The 27062-nt window shown below is 40.0% G+C and overlaps 1 protein-coding gene across 1 annotated transcript in view; it reads right to left on the bottom strand.

The window, feature by feature from the left end:
• The window catches only part of LOC106640587 (protein turtle), a 285202-nt gene that overhangs the window by 55907 nt on the left and 202233 nt on the right, over positions 1 to 27062 (bottom strand). Inside the window, exons 5-7 of the mRNA XM_089594743.1 lie at positions 5929 to 6069; positions 2453 to 2692; positions 618 to 970 (exon numbers count right to left, since the gene is read on the bottom strand). Of these exons, the coding sequence (XP_089450869.1) occupies positions 618 to 970; positions 2453 to 2673 (574 nt within the window). The 5' untranslated portion in view covers positions 2674 to 2692; positions 5929 to 6069. The remainder of the gene's footprint in view (positions 1 to 617; positions 971 to 2452; positions 2693 to 5928; positions 6070 to 27062) is intronic.

Here is a 27062-nt window from a genome sequence, read left to right as displayed (position 1 = left end):
CGGGCTGGAAGTGTTCGCAACTCGAGTGCCATAAATCAGCGCTTGTAAACAACATTAGGACGCCAATGCTCTCGCTTTCGTGTACGTCGTCGATAAAACTCGGCGTGCATATACTTTGTAACATCGTATCGGGCGGGGGATACAGATGGGTCCTCGAAAAGGAAGTGTACGAGGGTTGGAGGAATATTATCGCGAGCAGCTAACGAAATCGACGATAACACCACGGCCACGCACAACTAATTGCAGAGCGGCTCTTTTGATTCCTATGGATGTACTCTCTTTACGGTACATTGAACGGAGAGCAAAAGTTGGAGAGTATAGGAGCGTGGGGGAAAAAGAGTTACGTTCGGAAATAAAATTTTCGTCGCCAATGACAAACTTTTCTCTCGTGAGAAAATCGTCTAGGTGTTAAATGTAAATAATTTTACAGATTATTATGTAATATCGTATATATAGCAATGATGAATTTTTCCTTGGCGAATGAGCTGTTGTTAGCTCTAAAAGACATCTGCGATTTCATTAAAAACTCGTGTCTGTGCAGATGATTGCAGTCCACGTGTAAAGACGATCAATGGTGAAAAAAAAAAAAAATAAATAAAAAAATAAAGAAGACTTACCAGGCGTAACGAGGAACAGTATGGCGAAGAGCATCACGCCGAAAAGCGTCCGCAGGGCATGTCGGGAATCAGGCCTGTGGAGGTGGTCGGTGCCGTGCCACCTGCAGCACCACCGCCGCTGAACCAAGAGACGGTCGTTCCTACCTGCTGGTGCTGTCACGGCGCAGCCCGGCCTCAGTGTGGGCTCTTCCTGCTGTGGTTGCTGTTTCTCCTCGACTCGATCGCCGAGCCTTGATGACCCGTTCGTTTGATCCACCTTTGGCTCCTGCCTGCAAGGGTATCGCACCCCGGGACTCGAGGCTCTAATGACGCGGCTGTTGAACCAAGACGACCACGAGCCGTGCGTTTTGGGCCTGGAATTAGATTTTTTATTCATTTATTTATTTTTTTATTTTTTTTGTCAAACTTCATTTGAATTATGCAATAAGGTAATAAATAGTCAAGCACTAGACAATTCATGGTAAGCAGAAGTTTGGAGGGGCTCTTTTTAAAAGGATTTTAAGGTGAGGAAGCTTGAGTACTACAAAGCTTTTTGCAAATCGTTTATAGAAAACCATAGTACACTAAAAAATAAATTGTTGACAAAGTCTCAAAAAATCTCTTGTTATTATACTGTGCTCGTCTCAATTCTTTACAGGTGTAACGTAGTAACAATAAAATTTTCGCATTTTAAATAAAAATTGTTGCACGAATAACATTGTTTCCCGTTATAAATATCAACTGCATTTTTTGATGCAATAAAAATGGATTTCGTATAAAGGGATTGCGACTGAAAATGTCGAGGGAAACAAGAGAATCCAGCACTTGAATGGGAGTCCTTTTTTTCCACGAGTAACTGATTATAGCGGTCTGAGCAGAAAAGCTGCTTTATCAGGCTCGTTTGTTTAATCCGCTTTTACCTCAAAATGTGATTAAACGAAATCGGCACGGTAAAGTAAGGTTGAAATTGCCCCTTTATCTCGATACGAATGACGTGCATGTACACGCTATATTCGCTCGAAAAATCGTTAGAACGCAGGATTCTCGCTGTTGTTTAATAAAAATGTAAATACCATATCATACGAATGCCTTTTTTCATTCCATACTCTGAAAACAAAAATTTCGTCGATTCAAATGAACGTTTATACGTATGCAAACAAATAATTATACATTCGGATGAAATATATATATACTCATTCAAATAAAATAATATTAATTGAACTCATGTAAATAATTTCATTACAAAGTAATATTTAATATATTTGAACGAATATTTATTTGCTTCTATTCGAATAAACGTTTTTATTTGGATCGACAAAATTATTTTTTTTGAGTGTAAGAAATTTTAATTATTATCATTCAAGTTATGAAAATAAAACAACAATAATTTAGTTTTGATAGCTATAAAGTATATGCAGAAAAAAAAGTTGTAAGAATTACTGAACTGGCACTGTAAACTAAAAAACCTTATATCGTCTTCTAGGGACTTCATACTTTATTACAATTATAAAATTCCTATTCTACAAACAGTAAAAATAACTGTACAGATAATAAAAAAATACTGGTCTGCACTTTACACATAACAGTGAGAAAAATAAAAAGTTTCTAAGCTACTAAATATTACTAGCCGTCGTTTTAGAGCAGTAAATTTTTTTTCCTTCACTAGCCATATGCTCTGTCGAAAAGTTGCGTTTTACCATTCAAATTTTTTAAATTATTTTTGACATTGTTTATAAAAACAGTCGATGTAAGCTTGCCTCCATGAAAATTACCGAAAATTTAAGCGGATAATAACAGCAGGCTTGAAAAAAACACATGCATGCAAAGCCCATCCATTGTAGGAGCGGACAACAAACCTGTCATCGTCAAATGACAGCTGCGACATCGGACCACTCGTAGCTGTGCCTCTCCGGCCATCGTCCTGTCGGATCGGCGAGTAGCAAAAGTAGTAGTCGCAGCAGCTCACACTGGCCTTGGACCGGCCCTCGCGGAAGTTCCTCAACGACGGCGGTAGCTCGTAGCAACGACGAGCGCGCCGGAACTCGTCCGTGGCTTGTGGCCCTCCTCCGCCCTCCATACCCCCGCTCCCATAGTACCTGCAATTAAAAGTTACCGCGTCTGTGTTATTACAGCGTTGAAATGACCACGGCTTTGTAATCAGCTAGTGTCGGAAGGTTATTTTTTTTATTTATTTATTTTTTCTTTAATTTGTATGTATTTAACTCAAAAATACTTGGCATGTACTGTTAAATACAAATTAGTTTCTACTATTCAGTTGTGTGGGGTGAGATTCGCTTCGTATAAATGTTGTGACTACTTTTACAGTCGTTTAGAAATATTTTATTTTTAAAGACGTATATTAAAATACTCAAAGATTATAAAATCTTAATTAAATTTTCCGCTCATTTTTCGTCTTTGCCATAGTGTATATCCTATCCATACCATTTTTACACTTTTAACTAATCAATGTTTTTATTTTAGACGAATTTTATAGTTGAAATTCTCAGATGTCAATAAACAAATGAATACAATATAGTATATTAATTTAGAGACGTTTGAAAACTCGTAGAATTTTACTTCATCTGAAATTCTGTTCAATAAAGTTCTTTGTCTATACTTATTTTTTTTGTAAAGGATGAAGAAATATAATGTAAGTTTATATTTACGTGAATTTTTGTTACTCTTAGTAAGTGCTTGAAGGTTACAATATTATACTTGTCACCTTAACTTTACCTCAATCGAGTCCTAGCTTCACAGCCCAAGAAAATGAGATTTTTTTAAAAAAAGGGCTGACCAGAAACTACATGATCGTTAAAAAGCTAGGAATCACATTTTTACCTAAGTTTAATATGAAACATTTTTACCTAAGCTATGTATGAAAGCCTTTGAGTTTTATCTGAATGATAGTACTAATAATAATGACTATCAATAGATCATAATATCGGTAATATGATAGATATGCCATGAAAAAACCTTATTTGAATGTTTTGTGGATCAGTAGAAACAGTCGAGTATGTCAGGCACGTTGATTTTTTCTAAAGCCATATTTGGTCTTAAAAAAAAATAGCTCGCTCAAGCTGCCATATATCTGTCTCTTTTAACTCACAAAAAAGTTTCCACTTTTTTCAATCTTTCCATTTGTCAAATTTCTGGTTGCCCACAATGCCTCAAAAACGTCTATCTCTAAACTCAACATTTTCTTTACACTGAATACAAACAATTACAGTTCGACGTTAGTGAAGAAAAGTAAGAAGGGGAAAAAGAGAATGGGGGAAAAAAGTAAAAAAGCACCGTCCAAAGTGCATGACTTTAATCGTCGATTTTACTGTGCCACGGTCGATCGGCAGTGCCGATAGAAATTTCGATTTAAGCGTGCGGCGAGCGAAGAGAGAAGCAGGGCAGCGAAGGAGCCGGGGCTGTATATTTTTATGCAACGCGCACCAGCGAAGAGCGAGGAAGAGCTGGTTTTAAATGAAAATGGAAATCGAATCGCGGCTCTTCTTATTCTTCCCACTTCTTTACTTTCTTCCCTTTTGTAGTTAAAACAAAAGAACTTCCGAACTTTATCCGATCGGCGTGGGAATTCGTGCGATAGGCTTTCGTGAGCACTTGACTGTTTTGATGAAGGTGTCAAGGGCCAAGTAGAAAAGCTGAAGAAAAATCATTAGTCAGTTCATTTTTAGACTTTGCCACATTCCTTGTCTTGCGTTTTCAGAAAAAGTCATTGAATAGCACAGTTGCACTCCTTCTCATAAGCTTTCGCTCTTTTTTTTTTGCACTGAATAGCCCTGAATGTATGAATGCAATTTTTAATCGTTTGCTGTTGATCATCAAGTCATATAAATGAAGTGTATTTGTTTATCGAGAGATTTCAATTGCAAGGACTACATGGTTTCAGACTTTTGGTAATAAGACCATTTTCATTTTTTGTACATACTAAAAAAGTACTCTGAAGTATAAGATATAAAAGTTAGGTTTTCATGAAAATATGTAAGAATATGTGAGTATTTTTAATCAGACATATCTTAAATTTCAATGATGTGGGGCTCGAATTTGTGTTTTCATACTTAGAGAGCTCGGGAAAAAAATTTAAGATTGAATACTTTCATAAAGTCATTAAAAAAAAAAAAAAAAAAAAATTTCCTTGATAGTCAATAAATTATATAAAACCATATCATATCTTACATAAGTCATATCTAAGGATGTTATTAGCAGATTTTAATAATGTAGTACTTGAAATGTCTTTTTTTTTATGTTTGGAGCAACTAAAAAAGAAAAATGTATTTTTTTACTTCATTTGTGTTTTTTAATCAACAAAATACTATACTTAAATAATCTCTGGAACCCATAGAACAATTTTAATGATCAGTGGCCCAAAAATGTGAATAAAGTTTTTGTACCTCATTAAGTTTTTATTAAACGATTATACAATTTTTAATAAACCATATTTTGTTGTGAATCTTTTTTCTGAAATAAATAACATTGTTATAACTGTTTGGATGGTACTTATTTATTTTGAAAAAAAGTTATCTTAATTTACATGGTAAAAAAAAAAATTTTCTTTCGTCAGGAAAAATTTATTTAGAAATCAAGATATTGTGTTTGAAAAATTAGAGATTAACTATTCATAACTCAAATATTCCTTTAAAATAAGAATCGAAAAAATCGAACTTGGCATAATTTTTTGCTGATTAATTAATAGAGATTTATTTTTTTTATTATTTTTTTTTTTAATATCAAAGTTCTAATTTTTCTTACCAGAGTTGGCTTCATCTAACCATATGTACCATAAAGTTAGCTGCTATGATATACATTCAAACATGAAATAAAATATTTTTCGTTGTCCCACATTAAATCAGATAAAACGATGCACATCATATCGAGTTCTGATATCGCAAAAAGAAAAAAAGTCGCGCATTGACAAGTTTCATTCGCCGATCCAATTTTTTTTCACACTCCAATCTCGGAAACTTTTCCGTCGGAACCAACGTAAACACATATACGTACAGCAGAGCAATGAAAAACTTTGGGATTGCTCCGGTCGTAATAATAACAAGTTACCGAACAAAAAGTAAGAGCAGCGAGTTTTCTTCCTTTCGGAAACTTTTTAAAACTACGTCGGAAACTTAATGCGCCGTTCAATTTCCACGAGTTACAATTAATATATATATATACGTACACCTAGACCAGTTCGAACGAGAGAAAAATGACAAAGAGCAATGTAGGTCCGGAGAAAAGTCGGAGCCCCCTTTCCCCCAAGCGACAAAAGCTCGGGTCGAAGATGATGCGGGGCGCAAAAGCAAAGGCGAGGACAAAAAGAGGAACAACTCACCTCTGCCGCTGAGCCACTGCTACCGCTGTCGGCCTGCGGCGACGAATTTCTCGCGCGTCGCCACTTCCGCTTCGGCTGCCTGGGAAAGGATTGTCGTCCAAAGAGCTCCTGGAAGATAAGCTAGCCGATCGGGAGCATCACCTGCAACAGAGACCGGATATTGCGTCATTTACCAGCTCTTCTATTTTTACCATCACTATATCTGTGTGTGTGTGTGTGTACCTACAAAGCAAACCAAAGCCGCAAAGCTGTCAAAGTCTGTCGATAGGTTTCTCAAGACCCCCCTTTTTTTTAACGCCTGAGCTCTTGGTTTTTCGAGATTGCTAAATTGCTTTTCGCTCTTGGAAAATCTGTGAAAGTGCTCGAACGAATACAGCGTAATGTCTTTTTTAATGCTTCAATTGTGAAACTGGCGTGCCAATGTTTTAATAACGATTAAAGTCCCAAAAAATTCCAACTGATTCGTCCTTGCTTCCCTAAACTGATTCATCTATCCGTTTCATCAACTTATTGAGTTTGATAATGTAAAATTTTACTTTTAACCAATGAATGGTATATAAGCGATAAATTTTAATGAAACTGATGTCTTGACGGTGACGTAAGGCAAGAGACCAATTACACGCATCGCGTGGTTCCTGATCGGTGGAGTAAGAAGAGGAGAGGGGTTGTGGGTGGAAGGGACATGCATCTTCCTGTTTGCACAGTGTCATCGAGAACGAGCGGTGTCTTGGCCTTAGGCAAACACATATATGTGCCTATGTTGATATTACGTACACGGGTATCCTGCGTAAAGGTGGAGGGGAGAGCTACCCTGGAACTACGGTTCTGGCTGTCTGAACATTGACACGTAACAGCCGAAGCCAACGTCGATGGAATATCCCGGCGTGATTTCTTCATCTGTCTCAATTTTATAGAATATACTAACATTACATCTCAAAGAAAGAAATAAAAAAGAAAGACTGAAAAATTGAGGAAAATTTCATGGCTCGTTTGGAATTTCCGTTTACCCGTTGTACGAGGGGGCACGGACGCGCTGTACTTTCAACTGTTACGTGGTACATAGCTGCGGTGAAATTTATTCCGTGTTGGCTTATTATACGTGGAATGTAACGTGGCTGGAGAAGCGCTTAGTAGGATAACTAATTACAAACTTCTGAGTGACGAGTACGAAGCGCACCTCAATTTTCACTCATAACACGTTAGGATGGATACACAATTTGCCATCGCAATTAACTTCCGGGGCTTTGATAACCCGTGACGATGGGTCTCGCGTGGAATTCGTATAACTTTAGTCAAATCTCATTGATGAGGTCAATGAGGAAAATTTCTAGTTTGATGTTTTGGATTTATGAGTGTTTGTATGTCTGTTTGAGGGAAAATTAAGGTTATTATTTCGAGGTGCGTTTAGAGAAGAATAATTGGGATTTATTGGTATCGCCGAGGGTCTGCGCACATAAGTCTTTCAAAGTCTCTCGTTTTGATTTATAAATAAAAACTTGTTCGAAAAACGGGCTCAATTCATTACGCCCTCAAAGTTATTTTTAAGTCCACGTGGACTAAGTAGTCTAATCAAGCTCAATCAAAACCAAATAATCAGCTCTATATCGATGGAAAACTCATGCAAACTTTGTTCACGATAAAACACAATTAAGCAGTGATTTCAACCATCTATTGATGTCGTATCCTTCCCCCGAGCTAAAAAGATGCATCGTGTAATCCTCCAATTCGACAAAAAAAGAGTTCGCTCGTGGAATTTCTCATCACCAACTTCGGAGCAATACCGTCCGCATTTTTGTGTCCAGCCAACCCTCACCGTAAGCGGGTGCAATCAACGGGACGAGTACACATACAATCGCCCGCACGATGAAGTCTCGCGCGTGTCAGCCGATTATTAGCGTGGAACTCCCTCGAGGAATTGAGCGGCAGAGTAGCTTGTCAATTGTCTCGTGTGCAATGACTAACTCTCATGTCGACATCTGTACCGTTACTCTTGTCCATGTAGTAGTGTACATTTTTTTTTTTTTTTTTTTCAACTTCTGTTTGTTTTTTCTTTTTTTCAAAGCTACACTTTCAATGATAAATAGAGCATAAAAAAGTCAGCGCAGAACAGGAATGTTTTCTTTTATTTTTTACGTTCAAAAGCGCGGAAAGTGTATACATTCGACTGATGTTGGAGTGGAAATTTCGGTAAACTGCGTAGTTGTTGTTATTGTTTATAAAAAATATTCCTTATTGGAATAAGTACACGCAACAACACACAAGAAAATTTTTAAAAAATATTTAGCCAAAGTAGTGCATTGCTCGGTGCTTAGAGCTGTCTTTGAGGACCACTCAGCTCTTAGAACGCCTTAAGTGATCTATTTGTTGTTAACTTATTGATTTTCATAATTCAACTGCATAAACGTTTTTCCACACATGATTTACGCACACGTGAAATCGCACACGCATAAATATCACTTACGAATGATACAATCGCCCAAAATTCCTGCCACAATATATATCACCCGGGGGGGTGGTGAGGGGGGTTCTTCATCATTTCTATATAACATCGATTTCGCAACAATTAATTATCCAGCCCGAACTTTGGTCATTATTTCGGGGCTAACCCCAACATCTCTTTCTCTCTGCATCGCACGAGCTCCCCTTTCGAATTAATGAACGCCTCCCCCCCCCCCCACGAGAACTTCATACAGCGCTCGAAAATTGTTATTTTCAAACGGCCCCCAGCGATATCGTAAAAGAAGGGAAAGGGGATGATACCGCGAACAACGGCATAATTGAACAGCAGTTATTGCCACGCGAATGATTTTAACACAGGCCGTCGAGCAGATGTGGGGGGAGGTGGGGGTCCCGGAACGTTCGTTCGTATATAAAGCGCGACACGTCACGAGTTTTCAAAAATCATGTATAAAATAGCGCTGCGCGTAGGCAGGGGAGATTGCCCGCTTGAGCTGGAATACGGGTGCGTACACGTACATGTATATTCGGTACAGTGAGCGAGAAGCACAATAAAAGGGAGAAAGGGCGAGGGGGTGGCCCGGCTAATTGGCTTTCGTGTCGTGCCAACTCCCAAGCGAGACATGGAACCTCGTACACATCGCTCCCATGTATTGCAAACTCCAATACGTTCTGTGTATATGGAAGTGTATGGGTCCATGAGGATGGGGCGATCGAGCGTGGTTCTTGTGCATACATGGTCTTTTTGCATACGCAGTCAGCACCAGGTGGGCCGAATTTTCGGAATTTCCGTGACTCTCGTTTCGATTTGTGCGTATCGGTATTTTTGTTTTTCTGGGAATGTAGGAAGCCTTTTTTACGTGCCTTTTTCGGGTCACTGAAAGAAACTTTTTCCAGTTCAAGCTGACCGAAACGATCTGCGGTGATCGGCGAAGCGATTTTTGCGCCGCACTTGTAGTATGATCCCAATTTGCAAACGCATTCCCTTATACATGGAAAGGACGAATAGCAACAGTATGAAAAAAAAAAGATTGATGGTAAAGTGTGGGTATCAGAAAGTGGAAGTCTAAAACACGTGAAGACGATGAGGATTTTTATCGTACATCAGCAATGATGTTTTCAACGATGGGACATTTTTGTGCGTATAGCAGCGCAAATTGGCACGTCAGCCACTGTCTTTCAATTTCGAGTCAAACTGTTAGCTTCACTGAAGAAGAAAACCTCGATCAAGCCGGCCTACTGAGCTTCTGCACGCACCATTGGTCGGATCGGGGTATTTTTTTAAACTCCACCCCCACACGAGCTCACCCCCTGTCCGATAGAGTTCGCATCGAGCACCGCGTCCATCCGTGCGTGTTAATTGAATTTGCACCGCGTTTTGAAGCCGCGCCGACGTCTGTTTCAACTACATCTGTATATACATATATATACACCCATACCATCCCCGAGCGGTGGGAGTAAAAAAATCTTAACTACCCTCCCTACCGTGTTACGTGCACGGTGGAAAGTTCATTTTGGTTCAGCCGTTAATTAACTTTGCGGAAGTTGGTAAGAAAACTACTCGTGAGGTGTACCTACGTATATATGCGTGACCTGGACACAAGATAATCTGCTTGCACATTAATTTGATCATTTCAAAAATTTCAGAAGGGGGTATTTCGTGTCTCGTTTATTCTCTTTTCTCGAGATATCAACAAAACTCGCGTACAAAGCCACAGGGAGACACAAAAAGCCACCAGTCGGTCTCGTTAAAAAAATATAACCATTGATCCTCCGCTATGTCGAATAGTATTGAATTTTCACCCCCCAGAAACGAGAGGAACGAAAATAGGGATGGAGAATAATCGCGTACTGCGCACCAGTGCGAGAAGTGTGTATATATACATACACGTGGATGGGGAGACGAATGAAAAACACCGCGCCAGCCGCTCTTTCCCTCTTCGGATACGAACAGACGTAAAGCGTGAGCCGCTGGAGAGGGTAAGTTTATTACCGGGACCGACCGGCCGGACTATACGCCGAAAAGTTCGCAGACAATTTGATCTCGAGTTCTCCCGCCATTATTTCTTGAACCCCCTATGTAGCTTCGATCATCGGGAGCTTTTGTGCCTCTGGTTTTTTGGTTTTTCAAAGATTCGCCGGAACGAAGAGAGTACCAAATACGTTTTTCTACCCTAGATCTACCGAGTTGATACCTTTATGCGTGACTAGTTTCTTAACTGGAGTTCTTGGACTCTGTTAACACAAAAAAAGAATTTGATGCAAATCCCAACCACTGTATGGATCTTGTACATAACTATCGTCATCAGTGACTTTTCCCTATCATCCAAATGATTTTCATTACCAAGTATGAGCAATCCTGGAGACAATCGAAATGGGGATGATTCGACGCAAAGGCTCTCTCAAGTCAGTCAAAAACGGCAAAACGAGGGAGAAATGCACACTTGTGAAGAGCATAAGACGAGCGATCGAAAAGAAAAAATAAAAAAAAAAGAGAGAGCGATAATGAAAGACAGTTGCCCGAGTAGAGAAGAAAAACGTAGCGAGCTCTTCCGCGCTTGCAAATAACTATACAAAGACGGTGATATTTTATTCCCTCCCGCGCTATGTATATGTATATAATCTTGGGTGCGACTCAACAGCGAGTACTATTGGTATGCAACGCAGGTCGAACACAAAAGGGAGAGGATGAGCACAAAGACGGCTTGACGGGAACTCGCGTAGTCTTTCCTTTTGCTCTGCACTTGGGCAGAAGCAATCTTGATAAAGACTGGGTATTAGAGAGTTGGGTGGTGGAGGAGGAGGGCCCGACTGCACGCTACAGTGATTCGATTTTTTTTTTTTTTTTTTTTTTTTCCCCTCTATCCAAGTTTGGTTTTATTTAACCAGGATGGCAAGGAAAGTGCGTTTGGAGAATATCGGAAAACTTTCGTGGCTTATTTTGCGGCAAAAGGGATGCCGTTGGCGAGCGTTTGTGGTGTTGGGGTCGATACACGTAAGTTTCATTTGATTGTGTACGCGGTTTGTTTTCCCTTTTCCTTTTGTTCGTAGTGGTACGTTAGTATTGGATTTCATCCGGTCAGTGGGTAGTACAAATGGATATCGATTCGAAACTACTGTATTTTAAGTGATGAACTTGCAAAGACAGTTGTGCCATCAATATACCCAATAACAGATCATGAATCTAAATAAAATTACTTTCTTACAAATTATGACAAAAGATTGGCAACTTGTACAATAGACAGTTGTTGTTTCCATCGCTACCTTTTAAACTGGTCTTTGGTACACTTTCTAACCTGCTGATAGCTCACTACCACCCAAATTTAAACCATCGAGTATCTTCAAGGAGATCTTCTACGTGAAAAACAAAAAAATAGATCTCTACCCTATAGGTTATTCAACGTGGATCGTAGTCGTTTTGCCAGAGGGGATGAAGCAGAGAGAAAGGATGCACGACACGCGCGCTCTTTCGAGGTAATAGTCCGTACAGCGTCTCGCATTATGCAGCCCCAAGACTCCACCTCGGAGAGGAAACGAGGACGAGGCGTGGTGCCTTTTTTCCCTCCTTTTCTCAAGCTCCACGAGATCACAATAGTCGAGCTTGATCAAAGGACGGCTCCTCTTTGACGGCCCCACTTGAAGGTTACCCGATGGCCGTATTGATTAGGATTAGCGAGGTCGAAGTTGGGGGAAAAAAAGCCGGACCGCTAGTGCTCTTTCGGCGGAGTAAAAGCTATTTTTCGATGCAGAGGGCTATTCAAGGATTTTCGCTTCCGGGGATGCGACGCTGGGTGTATTTACTAACGACGTCAGTGCTTTGAAATACATAGTTTTCTGTTGAAGAATGGAGTAGAAAACATCTTTTTTTTCGGACGCTCCTATTCACTGCAACTTTCAATATTTTTTGGGTATTTGTAGAAGAGCCATCCGATTTATTATTTTATGCTCCATTTTTCTCTCGTTAATCTTTGAACAATCAGCATTCAACTTTTTGAGAAGAATAACGAAGCATATCAAATTCGGTAAGTTCTCGAAGGCAGCTGATTTTTACATGAAATTGAAATGGAGAAGAATTTACTTAGATTCTGATTGATGTATTTGTCAAACATTATCAAACGAAATAGTTTGTGGGAAAGAATGTGCCAGCTGGAATTTTTATTCAAGTCTGTTTGCTAAAAGAGCTCTATCTATTTGTTTGTTTCAAATTTTGTTTCACTTCCGTTACTGTGTCATTCGAAGTGAAAAAAAAAAAAAAAAAAAAAAAGAAGAATGAATAGACATTGGTATTCATGAAGCTACTGGTAAATAAATTTTTACCATTTTTGAAACTATTTTCATACCGAATGAAAGAAATTTTCTGAGTTAGCATCTTTTTTCCACAAGACCAAACCATAAGATTTTTTTAAACAAACACCTGAGCTGGAATCTATTGTAGCATTGGTACCACCTTATCACTAATTAGACAACAAAACTCTTATTCGTTATCATGAAGAATCCAAGTAAAAGGTACATTTGACAATTTTGGACAGGGCCACATTCACGCAGAGAATCGGTGAACAAGAAGGAAAAACCGTAGCAGCAGAAGAAGATCAGCCAGCAAGGACAAACTTAATCACTCGAGTGCCCAGTAACGAATTCCGCAACCCCACGTCTTCGGAGCATCGAATAACCACACGGAAAAATACCAAGAGAGAGAGAGAGAGGAAAATACAGAGGGGGTTGTCTCTATCCTTGCCTATTATTCCACCGATGACTTTAATCTGGCGTAACGACATTGTTATCTTTGCCAATCGTCGAAGTCTGCGTCGAGTTTGCCTCGGGGGCCACAGGACAAAAGTAAGGGTGAGCACAGGGGGGTTCGATTGTACAGTCCATCTGGGGGCTACTCGCGTCTTCCGTGAAACTTAATTATTCGGCCACAATTCAATCCGCAGAATTCTAATTAGAGTAATTGCCGTCTCCGCTCGTTCGCCCTCCCTCCTCGGCGTCATCGCTCCCAAAGAGGATTAAGCCTTTTTGAGGGCAACTCCATCCCAGGGCCCCTTTCCCCGTCGAACTCATGTATATAGCCCGCCGTCTCGTTATCAAAACTATTGCTCTCGAATCACATCATTCGAGTTTTAAATTACTCGAGAGCTCGCGAATAATTGCTCCTTCGGGCGGGTATTTTCGTTACCCCCGCTCTTTCCAAGGTTATTGATTTTGACTTTTCTCGGGTAGGGTGTATTGTGTTTAACGATGGACCTTAGCCGAGTGTATTTCGATACTTTTATGTAAGGGACTTTGCGAGTGTACGTTGTTGTGTTGATGGAGACAACAACTGGTTTTCAGGAGCACTTCGATGTTGCTGCTATATTTTTCTTCAGTCTTTGCTTATCTCGTTGGAATGTTAATTTTTGAGTATTTGCAATACATGATGAGCTTTTTTTTGAAGACGATTGATGATTATTATAACTATCTTCTTAATGTCATGGTTTTTTTGTTAACATCGACTTCACATGAGGTTTAAGCTTATAAAAACTTTGTTCGTTAGAAACTGTTTAGTATTAAAATAACTTGTACCGAATTGGAATAAAAAAAGGACTCGGGAACTCTATATAAACTTAATAAAAATATTACAAAAACTTTATGAAAACATCATGAAACTGATATTGGTGAGATACAAGTTTTTAAAATCTTCTATTTAAATGTACTTCATAAAAAACTTTTTAATACCTTCTTTTAGATTTTTACCATTTATTTTGATAAGGATTCAAAGTACAATAATTTATGTATGAGATTATAAAATTGTATTTACATCATCACAGCGTATTTTTTGTAAAAATTCTCTTTTTCAAACGCCCACCTTATTTTTCAGTTTTTTCAGTTTTGTAATTTTAAATAATATAATCAAATCCAACAGGAGTACGTGGAATACTCTAGTGTCAGACGTGTTATTTCTGTGCTATCCCACTGTTTTTAAATTTTAAACAGTTCAATGCAGCATAGGGTTGCCCTACTTGTAAAATAAGAACGTCTGGGATGAATTACGTGCAAATCTACTCTTACATAAAAAATGTTTGAGAACGACTATAAAAACTAATTCTGGCAGTTTTCCAAAAAAAAAAAAACTGTTGGTAACTGCAATTTCAAAGAACACAATAAGGTCGTAGTATTTTTAATCGTTTTAGAAGCTTAAAATCGTAGAAAAATATACTAACTGTTATGTGGTCGATAAATTTAAGTGCTGTTGTTGGAACTGATGGTCGATACAAAACAAGACTCGTAAATAGACTAAGTCTTGAGTTTGTATGTTTGACCAACGATAAATTACTAAGGTCCATCGATTGATTAAACATGAGATCTGATTCTTAAGAAAACTAGAGAGATATGTAGTATTTATTGTTACATAATGAATAGAAAAGTTGAGGCACTAGTTACTGAAGAAAACCAAAAATAAGTAGCTGACAAAATTCGTGCATCATACAGCTACTGTACTTTGAACGGAAAAAGCCATCGATAAATTCAAAAGCGTGGAAATAGAAAGATACGGAGGTATATGGCCGTATAGTGGGCTCTTGAGTTTCGTGCAAAGTGCCACTCACCACCTTCCCTCGCTGGTATACCGTACACACGACGAGCTTATGGCGCAACGCGTCAAGTAAATGCACCTGAACTCGGGAAGTGGGTGAGATAAGAAGAGGACGCTCGCACATGTAGCGACACTGCGACTATCCGTGGCAGGAATATGACACCTGCGAAAAGGGCGTGTAACGGGAGATGGATGTGTTTTCTGGAGAGCTTATTCATGGGCGAGCATCCGTTTTTTCAAAAAAACCTCCCTCTGATAGATCACCTTTATGACATATACCGAACATGTATGTTCGATTGAAGTATCTGCACAAAACAATTTTTTCTATGACTAGTTTATTGATTTACTAAAAATGTATATCTTATAAACAAATGGCTGATATAGTTAACTAAAGTACAAGACATGCCAATCGGACTTTATCTTGGAAAACAGTATGATGTTTAGTAGTAGAATTATCCAAGTGTATAAGTACCCTGAGATAAAAACAGTATTAAAGTTCTCACACATACACAACATTGACAATACAATGTATATTACAGAGGCCATTAAAAAAGATTATAGATAACAAATGTATAAAAGCTTGAAAAAACTTTTAAAGTCACTTGCGGGTAATAATCAGTGTAATCGTACTTGGCTTTAATGTTGGTTTTATTTGAGTTTTCAACTGTCTTGTATTATGAATCATCGTCAATACAAAATTATATCTGATAGAGTGTTATGTCGCGCACACACAAGAATATACTTTCTATAAAGGGATATTTGCATTTATCGCGTATAATTATACAGTTCGATAAGTGAGTAATGTTATTCTCGAGCATAATTGCTGAAACAGCAAAAATTATTAATCAAAAGACTGGCAACACTGGCTAAAAATAATTTATTATGAACAATAACTTTGGTTGATCTCAATCGGCATAAATTTAATGGTTTAGCTAATTTTTATCTCGATCTTTTTGAGTATCGTCTAAAGATTTAGGGTGAAAAACAACCATCGAACCTTGCGACTCATCTTGACACCAATAAACTTTAAAATATACGGAGCACGATCCGAGTGGTATACGTGTATATACATATATCAAGGTAGCAGAGCATTTGAGTGACAAAAAGACAAGAGAGGATATAGTCCCGCATCCGCGAATTTTAATTTGATCAAAGTGGCTGCCAGAGATTGAAAAAGGCTGCGACAAGTGTGCACTACCTTTATGTGCCCGCTTCTTCACTCGGCATCAAGAAGAATAGATATGGATGGAAAAAGTTTGGAATGTTTTTATTGATCCTTTTGTTCTCAGTTACTTAGGGTATTAACAAATTAGAAACGTATTATTATAGAATTAAACATGACTTGTGCACATTTTCCCCAGATGACAACATACTGTACTGACCATCTAAATTTTGATACAATACCAGCTACATGAATGATTTGTAACTCCTAAGAGACGAAATTGATGTGACTCTTATTATTACGAATGCTAACAATATTCAAATCTAAGGTTGCACAAAAAATTTTTTACGGATCTATGGATCGCCTTGAAAATAGGTAATGGTCCAAGTATAGCATTCAGTTGACCTCGCAGTTGACCATGTGACTCCAAGTAGGCATTTACCGGGTGTAATTCAAAATTGATATGGAGATACGACTGGAAAAGTTCCCTATGCATATAACTTTCAAATAATGAAGCGAGAAAAAACCTAAAAATTATTTCACAAGCTTATTCATACACGACTACAATTAGAATTTTTAAAATGATGAAATGTCAGTGTCTTCATGTCGGTTGGAAAAACAACATTTTGCTATTTTCAAAAAGTAGTGTTGTGTAATTGAACAATCAAACTCATTAATGTAAAGGACTAGGATCTAAAATGACCAACTTTTCGTGAAATATAACTGCACCCTTTCACCCTTAACTTAACCATGAAGGAATATTTGGGATGCCCCGGCTAAGTTTCCTCGTCATGCAAATTGTTCCTTCTCGTGCTGGTTATACATATACACAGCAGAGGGAGAAATCGAGGGACGAAACTGTACAAGAGGGTCCAGACAGCTTTCAAACAATGCAGAGATAGTACCGGGACACACGAGACTTTATGGAGTGGCTTCTCCTCCCAACCAAGCAAATCTGGACGCTCGATTATTCCGTTTCCCCCAATAGGTGAGCCCTACATGAATATTCACGTTTACAAGAAGCTTACTCATGGACAACGTGTATATTCGTATACACGAGCGCGCACGTGTGCGACTTGGACCGTTCGTTATAACCCAGCGGGTGGGATTTCCCCGATATATCCCTGGGAAAACAGAGCAGTTGGAGGACAATCGTTAAACGATTTAATTGACTCTGGGAGTGGCTTGCTCTGCCTTTTCCCGCATACCAGCTGCGAAGGGATAAGGGAAAGTTTCGCGCGCGTGTACATGCAGTGGGTAGGAACGGGAAGACAGGGCCATCGGTAATACTGGAGTTCCGTGTACCTGCGCCCGATGATCTATGAATCGAGTTTTCGGTGGTCCCCCCTTTCCTCTCGATGGCCAATTTGGGTGCCCGTGTGCTTGTGTACTGGGACTTTTGGAATCGAGAGCTTGCTCGCTCCCACCCCACCGATACCCTCGATAAGGTCGAACTGGAGCTCTCGTCCGTCGGAACACTTTGTGTCGGGTCAATCGTGAAATTAGTTTAGCTGATGGGGACTTTGTTTGCTTTGCCCTACGAATGTGGCGATGAAAAGTTATTGAGAGTACCAGGAGGATTATGTCTTGGATCGCATTGTTTGGCTTTAAATACATATTTGCTTTCTACGTTAATTCCATTTCCTCGGTACAGGAGGACAATCTTGCTTCTGTTCGACCCAAACGCGTCTGGGTTGTTTCTTCGTAGGATAATTTTTCACGAAAGTAAGTAAATCGAAAAATTTGAATGAATTTGCTTGATCACTCGTAATTACTTAGCGACGCAAACAAACCGTTTTCTCCTTTATTTGAAAAACAGTTTGGGTCAAGAAAGGCAGCGGAGCAATCGGACCGAAAGCGATTATCCAACGAAGAGGCTTTTAATAAGATTGGGGGTATTCTCATCGGAATTTCGAGCAACGACGGAGAGTTGGAAAAAAAGGACGGAAAACAAAAGTTAAAGGGATCGTTATTCATCCCCAGGCTCCCGTTCGAGAGTTGGTGAGGAAACCACGCGCGCCCCGATTAATTAATCTTCGACACGATCGCGGGTTTTCGCGGTTCTATTACCATCCATCTCCGCCTCCCGCGCTTTCTCCTCACTCGGCCAATTAATAAATCACATCGAAGGAGCACTCCAAGGACCATTAAAAATATAAATATAAGTATCCATACAGTGATGGATTAGGGAAAGGAGAAATAATCCTGCAATAAGTGCCTTTGTAAAATACCACTCGAAAGTTTCAACTGCAGTGACAAAAATTTTACCTATTCGCTATGGGCTGTAACCTGAGACAGCGCCACCTTCATGGCAAGAAGAGGGTGATGCTAGATAACACGATTACATAGCCTGTTATGGGCTGCAAACTTTGTTGATTGTTTTTTATAGTTTTAATGCATTTTTGATACTTAAAGTATGGATTTTCAGTATCAAGTATTTGTTTTAAACAGATAAAAACTATTGTCTTACAGTTAAAAAAAAATAATAATATAACGTAAACTTATTTCTATTTAAAACAAATACTTGATACTGAAAATCCATACTTTAAGTATCAAAAATGCATTAAAACTACAAATAACAATTAACAAAGTTTGCAGCCAATAACAGGCTATGTAATCGTGTTATCTAGCATCACCTCCTTTTTACCGTGCAGGTGGCACTGTTTTAGATTACTGCACTCAGCAAATACGTGTATACCGATTCCCAGAAGGTTCGGTGCCTCCAGTGCAATATTGCTCAACTCTTAAGACATGCTTGCAATTATTCTAGTGGCTACGTCACCAGGGGAACATGCATTCCAGAGTATGTCGATTTTATTTGCTCTTTGTAGCATTTTCTTAGCCCACTATTACCGTGTTACTCGGAGAAGAGCAGGTGTACAACAAATACCGTGATACTTAATATAGAATTTCTAGTGGGTGCTGGATTTTTCGGAATTAAAACTGAAGGGGTTTCGAAAAACCCGATAATTAGAATTTTCTGAAGTGCAAAATTGTGGAGCAATTAGAAACGCGGGAATTCTCTAAACGTCATTAGCGTCGTATACTGGAAAGCTTAATTTTTTTGGAGAATTACTGGTTTTTTGGTGTATCTGGAGAAACGAGTCGTTACTACTCTGCTTTACCGAGGATTTTCAAAAAACCATTTGTATTTGTATCGACATGGACTTGAAGACTTAAACTAAATGGTAACGTCAGTTATCCTAAAAGTCATTGATAGGTCGAAAAATAGATGGATATGTGCACGAGATCACGTAGAAGCGCAATGTTGTTCCGTTTTTCGAGGATTTTCGAGCGTTTCAAGAACCCCGTTACTCCCGCTTGCTGCACTGTAGGTCATATATTTATCATACACAGAATCTAAAATTGCACGCCCTCCTGAGACATCGAATTGCAAATTTCCATTGTTTGAGTTTGAACAACTCGGGAATTTCAATTGCGCGAAAACTCAGTAGCGCGTGCAGCTCGCGAACTGACGCTCCTCCCTGGTGTTAATAACTTTCACGCTTGCGATAGTTCTTGTGCACAGCTTGTTGCCAACGCTGCGGAAGGGTAGGGCAAGAAAGTAGATCTGTGCGTGTGTTTTTGGGGATGTAAAAATATATAGAACTTTCTACCTACTCGAGGCAGTTTGCATATTTGGCCTATTTCGAGGAATCTTGGGAGTCTATGTAAATGGGAATTGCATCGCAGAGGGAGTTTTGGAAACGTTTCAATGAGAGTAGCCGGTATTTCTGGTGTAATTGGTCCATTTTCAGTTTTATTGTCGATTTGATTTTTGCAAGATAAAGTTTGATCCAAAGAGTCTCCCCCCGATGTACAACTATTAAAATGTGTTGCGGAAAATAGGTGTTATAATCCACATATAATTAATAAAAATTCAAACAAAACGACTCATTATTTCACGCTAAGTCAAGAAGTAGCTTCTCAATTTTTTGGTTTTATTACACATTACGGAAGTGAGGGACTTATGATGAGGTTACGTGCCATCACACATACATGTACCCAACCTCATTCGGTAATTTTATTCGTGTCTACTAACTGCACTGCTCAAACGAACAGTACTGACCGATAATTATCACCGACTAATTGTACACAATGCAGCTTTTTCAAATGAACAAACGAATTGTACCCATAACTAAGTATTTCATTCACATACCATGATAAGATGGAACACATGGTATGTGTTCAAAGAATACTACAAAGACGATCTATCAAAGATTTATATTTCGTACAGTGTATTTTAGTCGATTTTACTACTCTAAAATTCATCGTACCTTTGCTTAAAATTTAAAAGATAAATGTGAACACGAAAAGTTTAACTTTAATTGTGATACTTAAGTACTGCTTTAAAACGTTTCAAGTACTCACGAAAAGTTAAAGATTTTGTTTGATTAACTGAGTAATATTGCACCTTTGAATATCGTGAATAAGGAACTAATAAAGCATCGCAGGAGATGCCCTTTAACTCATTGGAAATATTCTTGTCACAGTTCCAGGGAGTTGAGTATTACTGGGGAAAGGGTTTTGATGTTGCCCTTCTCGACTGACACTGAGATGGCATACCCAACCACGAGTCATACGGAGGAAATAAGTCAAAATATAAACCTCAATGAGAATTGATATCCATCATGACACCAATACAAACACTTGCTTAGATAATCGAGGACGAACGAGCTTGTATTCATGGAAATACTTTTCTAATTCAATAAACCGAAGTATCGATCTCTTGTTTGCAGTACGTATTTGTCAACTCTAAAGCAGTTAAAGTACCGTGTACACCGGGGAGGACCAAGCCCTCGTCCGGTTTCATTTGCAGTCGCGCAGTTTCGAAGCGATCGATACGCAGACGAGTGTCACAAAGGACGTGGTGTCGACAAAGCGCGTCGGAATATCGAGTCAAACGGAACGGGCGTAACAATCTGCAGCTGTGCATCGAAGAATTCGGAGCTTCTATACGCTTCACAACTATGCGGGGAAACTGCAACGTGCACACCCGGGACACCGACAATTGCAAGTTCTGGGGCAAGTTGGCCGTCAGTTCGGCTCCGTGCGGAGGGTTGAATTTTCGGTGGTAGCCCGAAGACAGCCAGAGGGGAAGGGATAGAGTGAGGATGGAAATTCGGAACTCAACTGTACGTGAGAATTCTGGAGATTCTGGAGACCTGAAGGTCCAACGCCTGGTTACGCGAACTTTCGCATGGGATGGTACTGGACACGGAGTCAGGGTCTCGTAAAAATCTAACCTATGCTGTGTTTATTCGTTAGTTGCGATTCTAGTGCCAATTGTTTTGATTTATTTATTTTTCTGCAAATCGTTCATGTATAAAGGAAAATAACAAAAAAAGTCACAGCTTGCCCGTTGAAGTTCAACTTCAATGGTGGCACCCTAAATAAGAATTGCACTAAAAAATGTCAAGTTGAATCATAGTAATACGCGCTCATGCATAGCGAAACGATTTACTGACTTTACAAAAGTAAAAATGATTTTTTTTTTTAATGTACTGAATCGAACAGTCAATGGAAATACCGTCGAGCATTCAATTATATCCCACGTAAAGCTGATGGAGATGATGTAAAAAAAATTTATCAATGAAACACTCTTTACCTTTTTTTTGTAAGAACACGAGCGTTGTGAATCAAAATTCTTTTTTTACTACTTAAGTAAACTCTCTTTTGAAAATTGATTTCGTTTTAACTTAGCAATTGTTGTATTAGTCATGGAGTATATCATTCAATTGGTGATATGGTGAACTGAGGCCTTACACTATTATGATTCACGACTACCTGCAAAATTCTTAGTATGAAATAAAAGATAATGATAGCATCTCAAAAATCGGAAATCCCAAATCAGAAAAGCTTTGTTTTGTAAAACAAGAAATTACGTTGAATGAATAGCTTTTCATGCCAGTTGAAATGAATTAATGTAATGAAATTACATGTATGTAAATGCTGCACAACAGAAACATTGATCACACAAATTACATAAAACACATGCATTTATTCAAGACAACGTTGTATGAAGTATTGTTTTGTTTATTGTCAGAAATATAAAGCAAACAGCTTTAACTGGGTAGCTTTGAAAACATTTGTGTCCATTAATTACAATAGAGGTAACGCTGCACCGCCTACGAGTCGATCACAATGTTATAGCTCCATAGTCAAATCGACACTGTGTCAGGCTGTTACTTATACATAGAACAAAGAAAAATAAAACCACTTCCCCAAACACCGTTCCTTTGCCCTCCCTCTCTTTGTCCAGCCCCCTTGTAATAAAATTCTAAAGAGACCAACACTCCTCGGTAAACAGAGCGTCAAGTCGCACACACAAGCCTCACGATCCATCTACCATTCGTCAACAGACGTATTCACGTATAGAGAAGCTTTGCAACAGCAAGGGCCTGTCAATTTTCTCCCTTCCCCTCTTTCGCCATCACCTACGATCGAATGGTGTACGCGCCATGCGGGAAGAGGGCAAAAATGCACTCAGCCGTCTCGGTTGTATACGAGCCCCGGGAAATACTCGATCTCCCCTGCCTCGTCCGGAACTCTGCTGTGATGTTGGACGTATGTGTGTATGCATGTACCTATATACAATGGGAGGGGTTTGACTAACGATACCTGTGGCCACACCGTCACTTTCTAAGCTTTCTCGTGGCTTATCGCGTGCTCCCTTGGCACTTGTTCCATATCTCCTTACAACAAATTCGAGTGTAATCAACGCTGAGACGATTCTTAACCGCGTATCCATATGTTTCCGAGCAACAAAAATCACATAGTACAGATCAATGATCGTCCAAGCTGATCTAGTTGGAGAATCAGTGCTGAAAATCGACTGGATCCGTGGGACAACGAGATGCCACGGGAATAAAAGTGTGGGCACCAAATAGCCCGAAAAAGTATATATCCTCGCGCAAATCGAATTAAAAATGCGGGATGCGTTGCCAGTATGTGTATATATATATTTCCGTAAAACCCTCGGTGGAGCGCGATTCGCGGAATAACATCGATTTCTCTCCCCGCGCGGAGTAAATATTTCTTCTACTCTCGCGTCGAGGGAACGAACTGCGCCGTACCCCCTCCTCCCCCGCTTTTCGGCATTTCAACATGCAACGTTCGTTTATTTGGGCACGAGGGGGAAGGACGGGCCTGTCCGCGTATGCGCACGTCGTGATTTATTAAAAAGCAGCGATTCACCGGAGCACAAAGGATTCCTCGAGATGCACTTCGTAATTTCCCACGCGTCGACGTGTACGTATTTATGTACATGCGTACGGAAGTAGTTCGTTCGTTATACAATCATATCGCGGTCTCCGGCCGAGCTAGGGACCGATGTGAAAAATTTACGCGCCTTTGGGATGATGGACCCGGTGTAAGTACGTGCGGGCATGAGTTCGTATGAACCTCGTGATTGATTTAATGAAGGGATGGAGCACAGCACACAGTTTTTGTTTGTTTGGAGTTAAAAGCCTCTGTAGCATGTGTTTTGAATAATAATGATTGTTCAAAAGTGAATACGTTTTGTACACGGAGAGGTATACGGGAAAAGTATCAAAAGTCCCTTTGAGTTACTTAAAGACTTTATAAAGTCCTTGGGAGGGTTTGATTATTATTTGAAAGACTGCCAAGTCATGTGTCAATGTTTGAAACTTTTGATGGCTTCAAAGTCTCATTCATAATGTCAAAGATTTCGAAAAACTGATAAAATTAATAAATTCGCTGTGAAAAAATGATTGATCGGTTATGAAAAGTCGAGAATCTGTAAAATCTGTACGACAAAAAACGAGAAGGACACGAAAAGTTATAGGGCAGCATCATCGTACAACTTTCAGACAAATGCCTGCTGTAAAGCAAAAGATTTTCTTATTGTGTACATTCATTTGTGTACATTCAATTTATCAGACACCTTAACAACCCCTCACTATCACGTTTTCCAAAACTACGCAATATTACCCTATATCGAGCCAGTAGCATATACAAGTCCAGAAATTCTGAAAGGTTTTGCTAATCGCCTCGTACAACAAAACTTCACAGTTGAACAGATTTTCATAAACTTTTGCAATATACATGGATTAACATACCTCTATTTTGCATTCAATTCCATTGTCTCAACCACACGTCGAAGCCAAGTTTCTGTGATTTCGGTAACACTGCAGGATATATTCGCAACAACCGCGCCAACATATCCAGAAAACTGAGCTTTCCCATTCGAAGCACACATACGCCGGGACAAAAGAGCGGGCGCCCATGACATACGGGTGTATGGTATGCACTGCACCAAAAAGCACAGACAGACTCACACGCGCGTAAGCGTGCCTTTGAATTACCTTAAAATACAGTTGTTACGCGTGTCACTGGCTAATGGCAAGGCACGAGAATTAGAGTACGGAGCGAGAGCACGACCGCACTCTGCCGGCGCGCAGTGTGGTATACACATCCTGTATATACGTATTCGTAGGAATGGCTTCTCTGTGTATAGCACAGCACTTTGACGCCCGTAATGGAATTTCTCTGTGCTCACGATGCACGTGCATCGCTATATTGTATACGGTGGAAATGCGCGTGTGACGAATGCCGACGCCGCGTATGATGCACGCAACGGGGGTAGGGGGTAAAAATTTTACGATTAAATTGAAAATGATGGCTATACACAGGGTGATATTCGGAACGTGATCTAGCTGATCGTGCTTGGTTTTTGGTGCCTTGGGTGTGTATGTGTGCGCGGGTGGCATAAAATATTGGGGTGCATTTGTAGTAAATCCCAAAAGTGATGCTCGCTCGGCCGTAAAATCCGATACGGCATTGACGACCCTGTTGTTGTTGTTGCCGTAATGCTTTTATCCAGAGCCGTTTGTGGAAGTTTTCTTTTTTTTTTTTTTCTCTCTTTTTTTTACGATAATGCACGTGAGCTGTAATTAATGTCTGGCGATTAAAGCGACGTTGTTGTGAAACACAGCGGCTATGGGTGTGCCATATAGTGTACATTAGCTTTAAACACGCGCTAATAGTATTACATGAACGCACTCATGTACATTTTATATCGTTCGTGTTTAAAAAAACGATCACTTAATGTCACTTTACTCGGTTTCTCGATGAGTTGGGATTAAAATGTGATCGAGGGAGGGAGAGAGACCAAGTTCTCTCTCATATAAAGCAAAGTTTCTATTTACGCGTGCGCAAGCGCGTGTGTACATGACAACCGTGGCCTGGTGTTCGCGATTTCGCCTACATCCCCTCTGCTCTCTACCCTACATTTACGTACCCCAACACTCGTGCACACATATATGCGTACCTACATGTCCACTGGCACATGCACAAGCGCGCGCGTGAAACAGACGGCGCATAAGCGTAAACTTACTTAGGTAGCTCTCAGGCTCGCCCCCACCCCCAGCATAATAACTTTGCACGGAGTGAGCGTATAGGCGAGAGAGAGAGAGAGAGAGGTAGGGCTGGTCGGGCTGCTGCAGCTGCGCTGAAATTCTAGTTTGGCCGGGCGGGTCCTTTAAATTTCATTTAGGCGATTATTAAGCTCGAATTAGAGCTACGTGACGATTTTGCTAAGAGATGGAAAGGGGCAAAAAGAAGCCACCTATACTATTTCAGGCTATTTTTTGCTGCCGTTGCATCAATAGTCCAATTTCATTATTCCTGTGATGAGTGTATTTGCTCGGAATATGTGGATTCAGCAATGGTGCTTTTTTATCACCAATAGGTTCCATAAAAATTTAACTCTACGTATTGCTCTCGGTGTCCAAAATACAAAATGCAGACGCATACTTGTGCACAGTTATTATTTTACGCCTGAAATTTTATGTACAACATGGGCCCAGACTTTGTGTATTCCTGTCATCACCGCAAGCTCCCTTTTAGTTTTACTACCCCAACCATCGGATGGTTTAAAAATTCACGATACCCAAGACTACAAAACGGGTGCAACTCTATACAGCATCGATGAGCGCTTCCGTCATCATAAGCCAATTATCTAGCCTGTGTATACGTGTGTGTATTTGTATGCACCCGCAACACATATATATATTGTATGTGTACACGTAATGCTTGTACAGCCTAATCGCAGCGAGGGTCGTTAGTCCCCTCGTGTCTCTATACATGTACTCGTCCTCCGAGTCCAGCCTACTACAGCTCGACCCTTCAATTTCCAGATCCAGCCACGGGAATGACAAATCTGTTTGTCCTCGTTTGATGTTTACAACGACTCGCGGCTATTTGTCAGCGTCGCGTTGTATCGACTCCTTCCGTTCCCCGTACGTACTTTGAAAGGTATAGCCACACCGTTGACGAGCAAACTCGGAAAACCGCGAGAAACGACGCACCCTCAAGAAGCTCGGGGGCTGAAGTTCCACTTCCCCCCACCCCCATCGCTGACTCCTCGAGTCCTCCAGCGTATGCGAGACACGTGCCGTGGTATATATGGCGTGGGGACCTGCAGAGGTATGCTGCACGCGCGCGGACGACTACGACATCGTCGCGGTTTAGTGACGGAATGGGAAAAGGAGGAGGGGAAAGGAGCCCGGGGATTCCCCTCGATTATTAAACGGGGAGAGGTAGCGCTCCGTGGCTCCTTGGGATGCCGTGGTGGTCCTAGGCTCTTGAATGGGAATACGCGCTGGGAATGGTAAATTTTGACCCATACGCGCTCGAGGGGGAAGGGTGTATGTGTTTCGCACTTGGTGCAAGTTCGAGGCCTCTGGCAAAGAGTGGCTTGCAGGCGTTTGGAATTTTTCGATAAAAAGGGCTCTGTCTGGGAAATGTATAGAGCTGCGATGAGAATTTTAACTTTGGTGAGATGTCTACTGATAAGAAAAATCATTTAGCTCGCGTGCTTGGCGAATCGCATTGATGCAAGCAACATTGTTACTGTTGTTTGGTGAGCATGTATATTTAAAAATGTTCATTTTCATATTGGTCGGGGCGATGAAAATTGAA

This window comes from Copidosoma floridanum, unplaced genomic scaffold (assembly GCF_036245765.1).
Source record: "Copidosoma floridanum isolate Cflo_tuat_1 unplaced genomic scaffold, Cflo_Japanese_pri ptg000001l, whole genome shotgun sequence".
Classification (NCBI taxonomy): Eukaryota; Metazoa; Arthropoda; class Insecta; order Hymenoptera; family Encyrtidae; genus Copidosoma; species Copidosoma floridanum.
The sequence above is the reverse complement of the archived record's forward strand: the minus strand, read 5'-3'. Positions and strand labels throughout refer to the sequence as shown.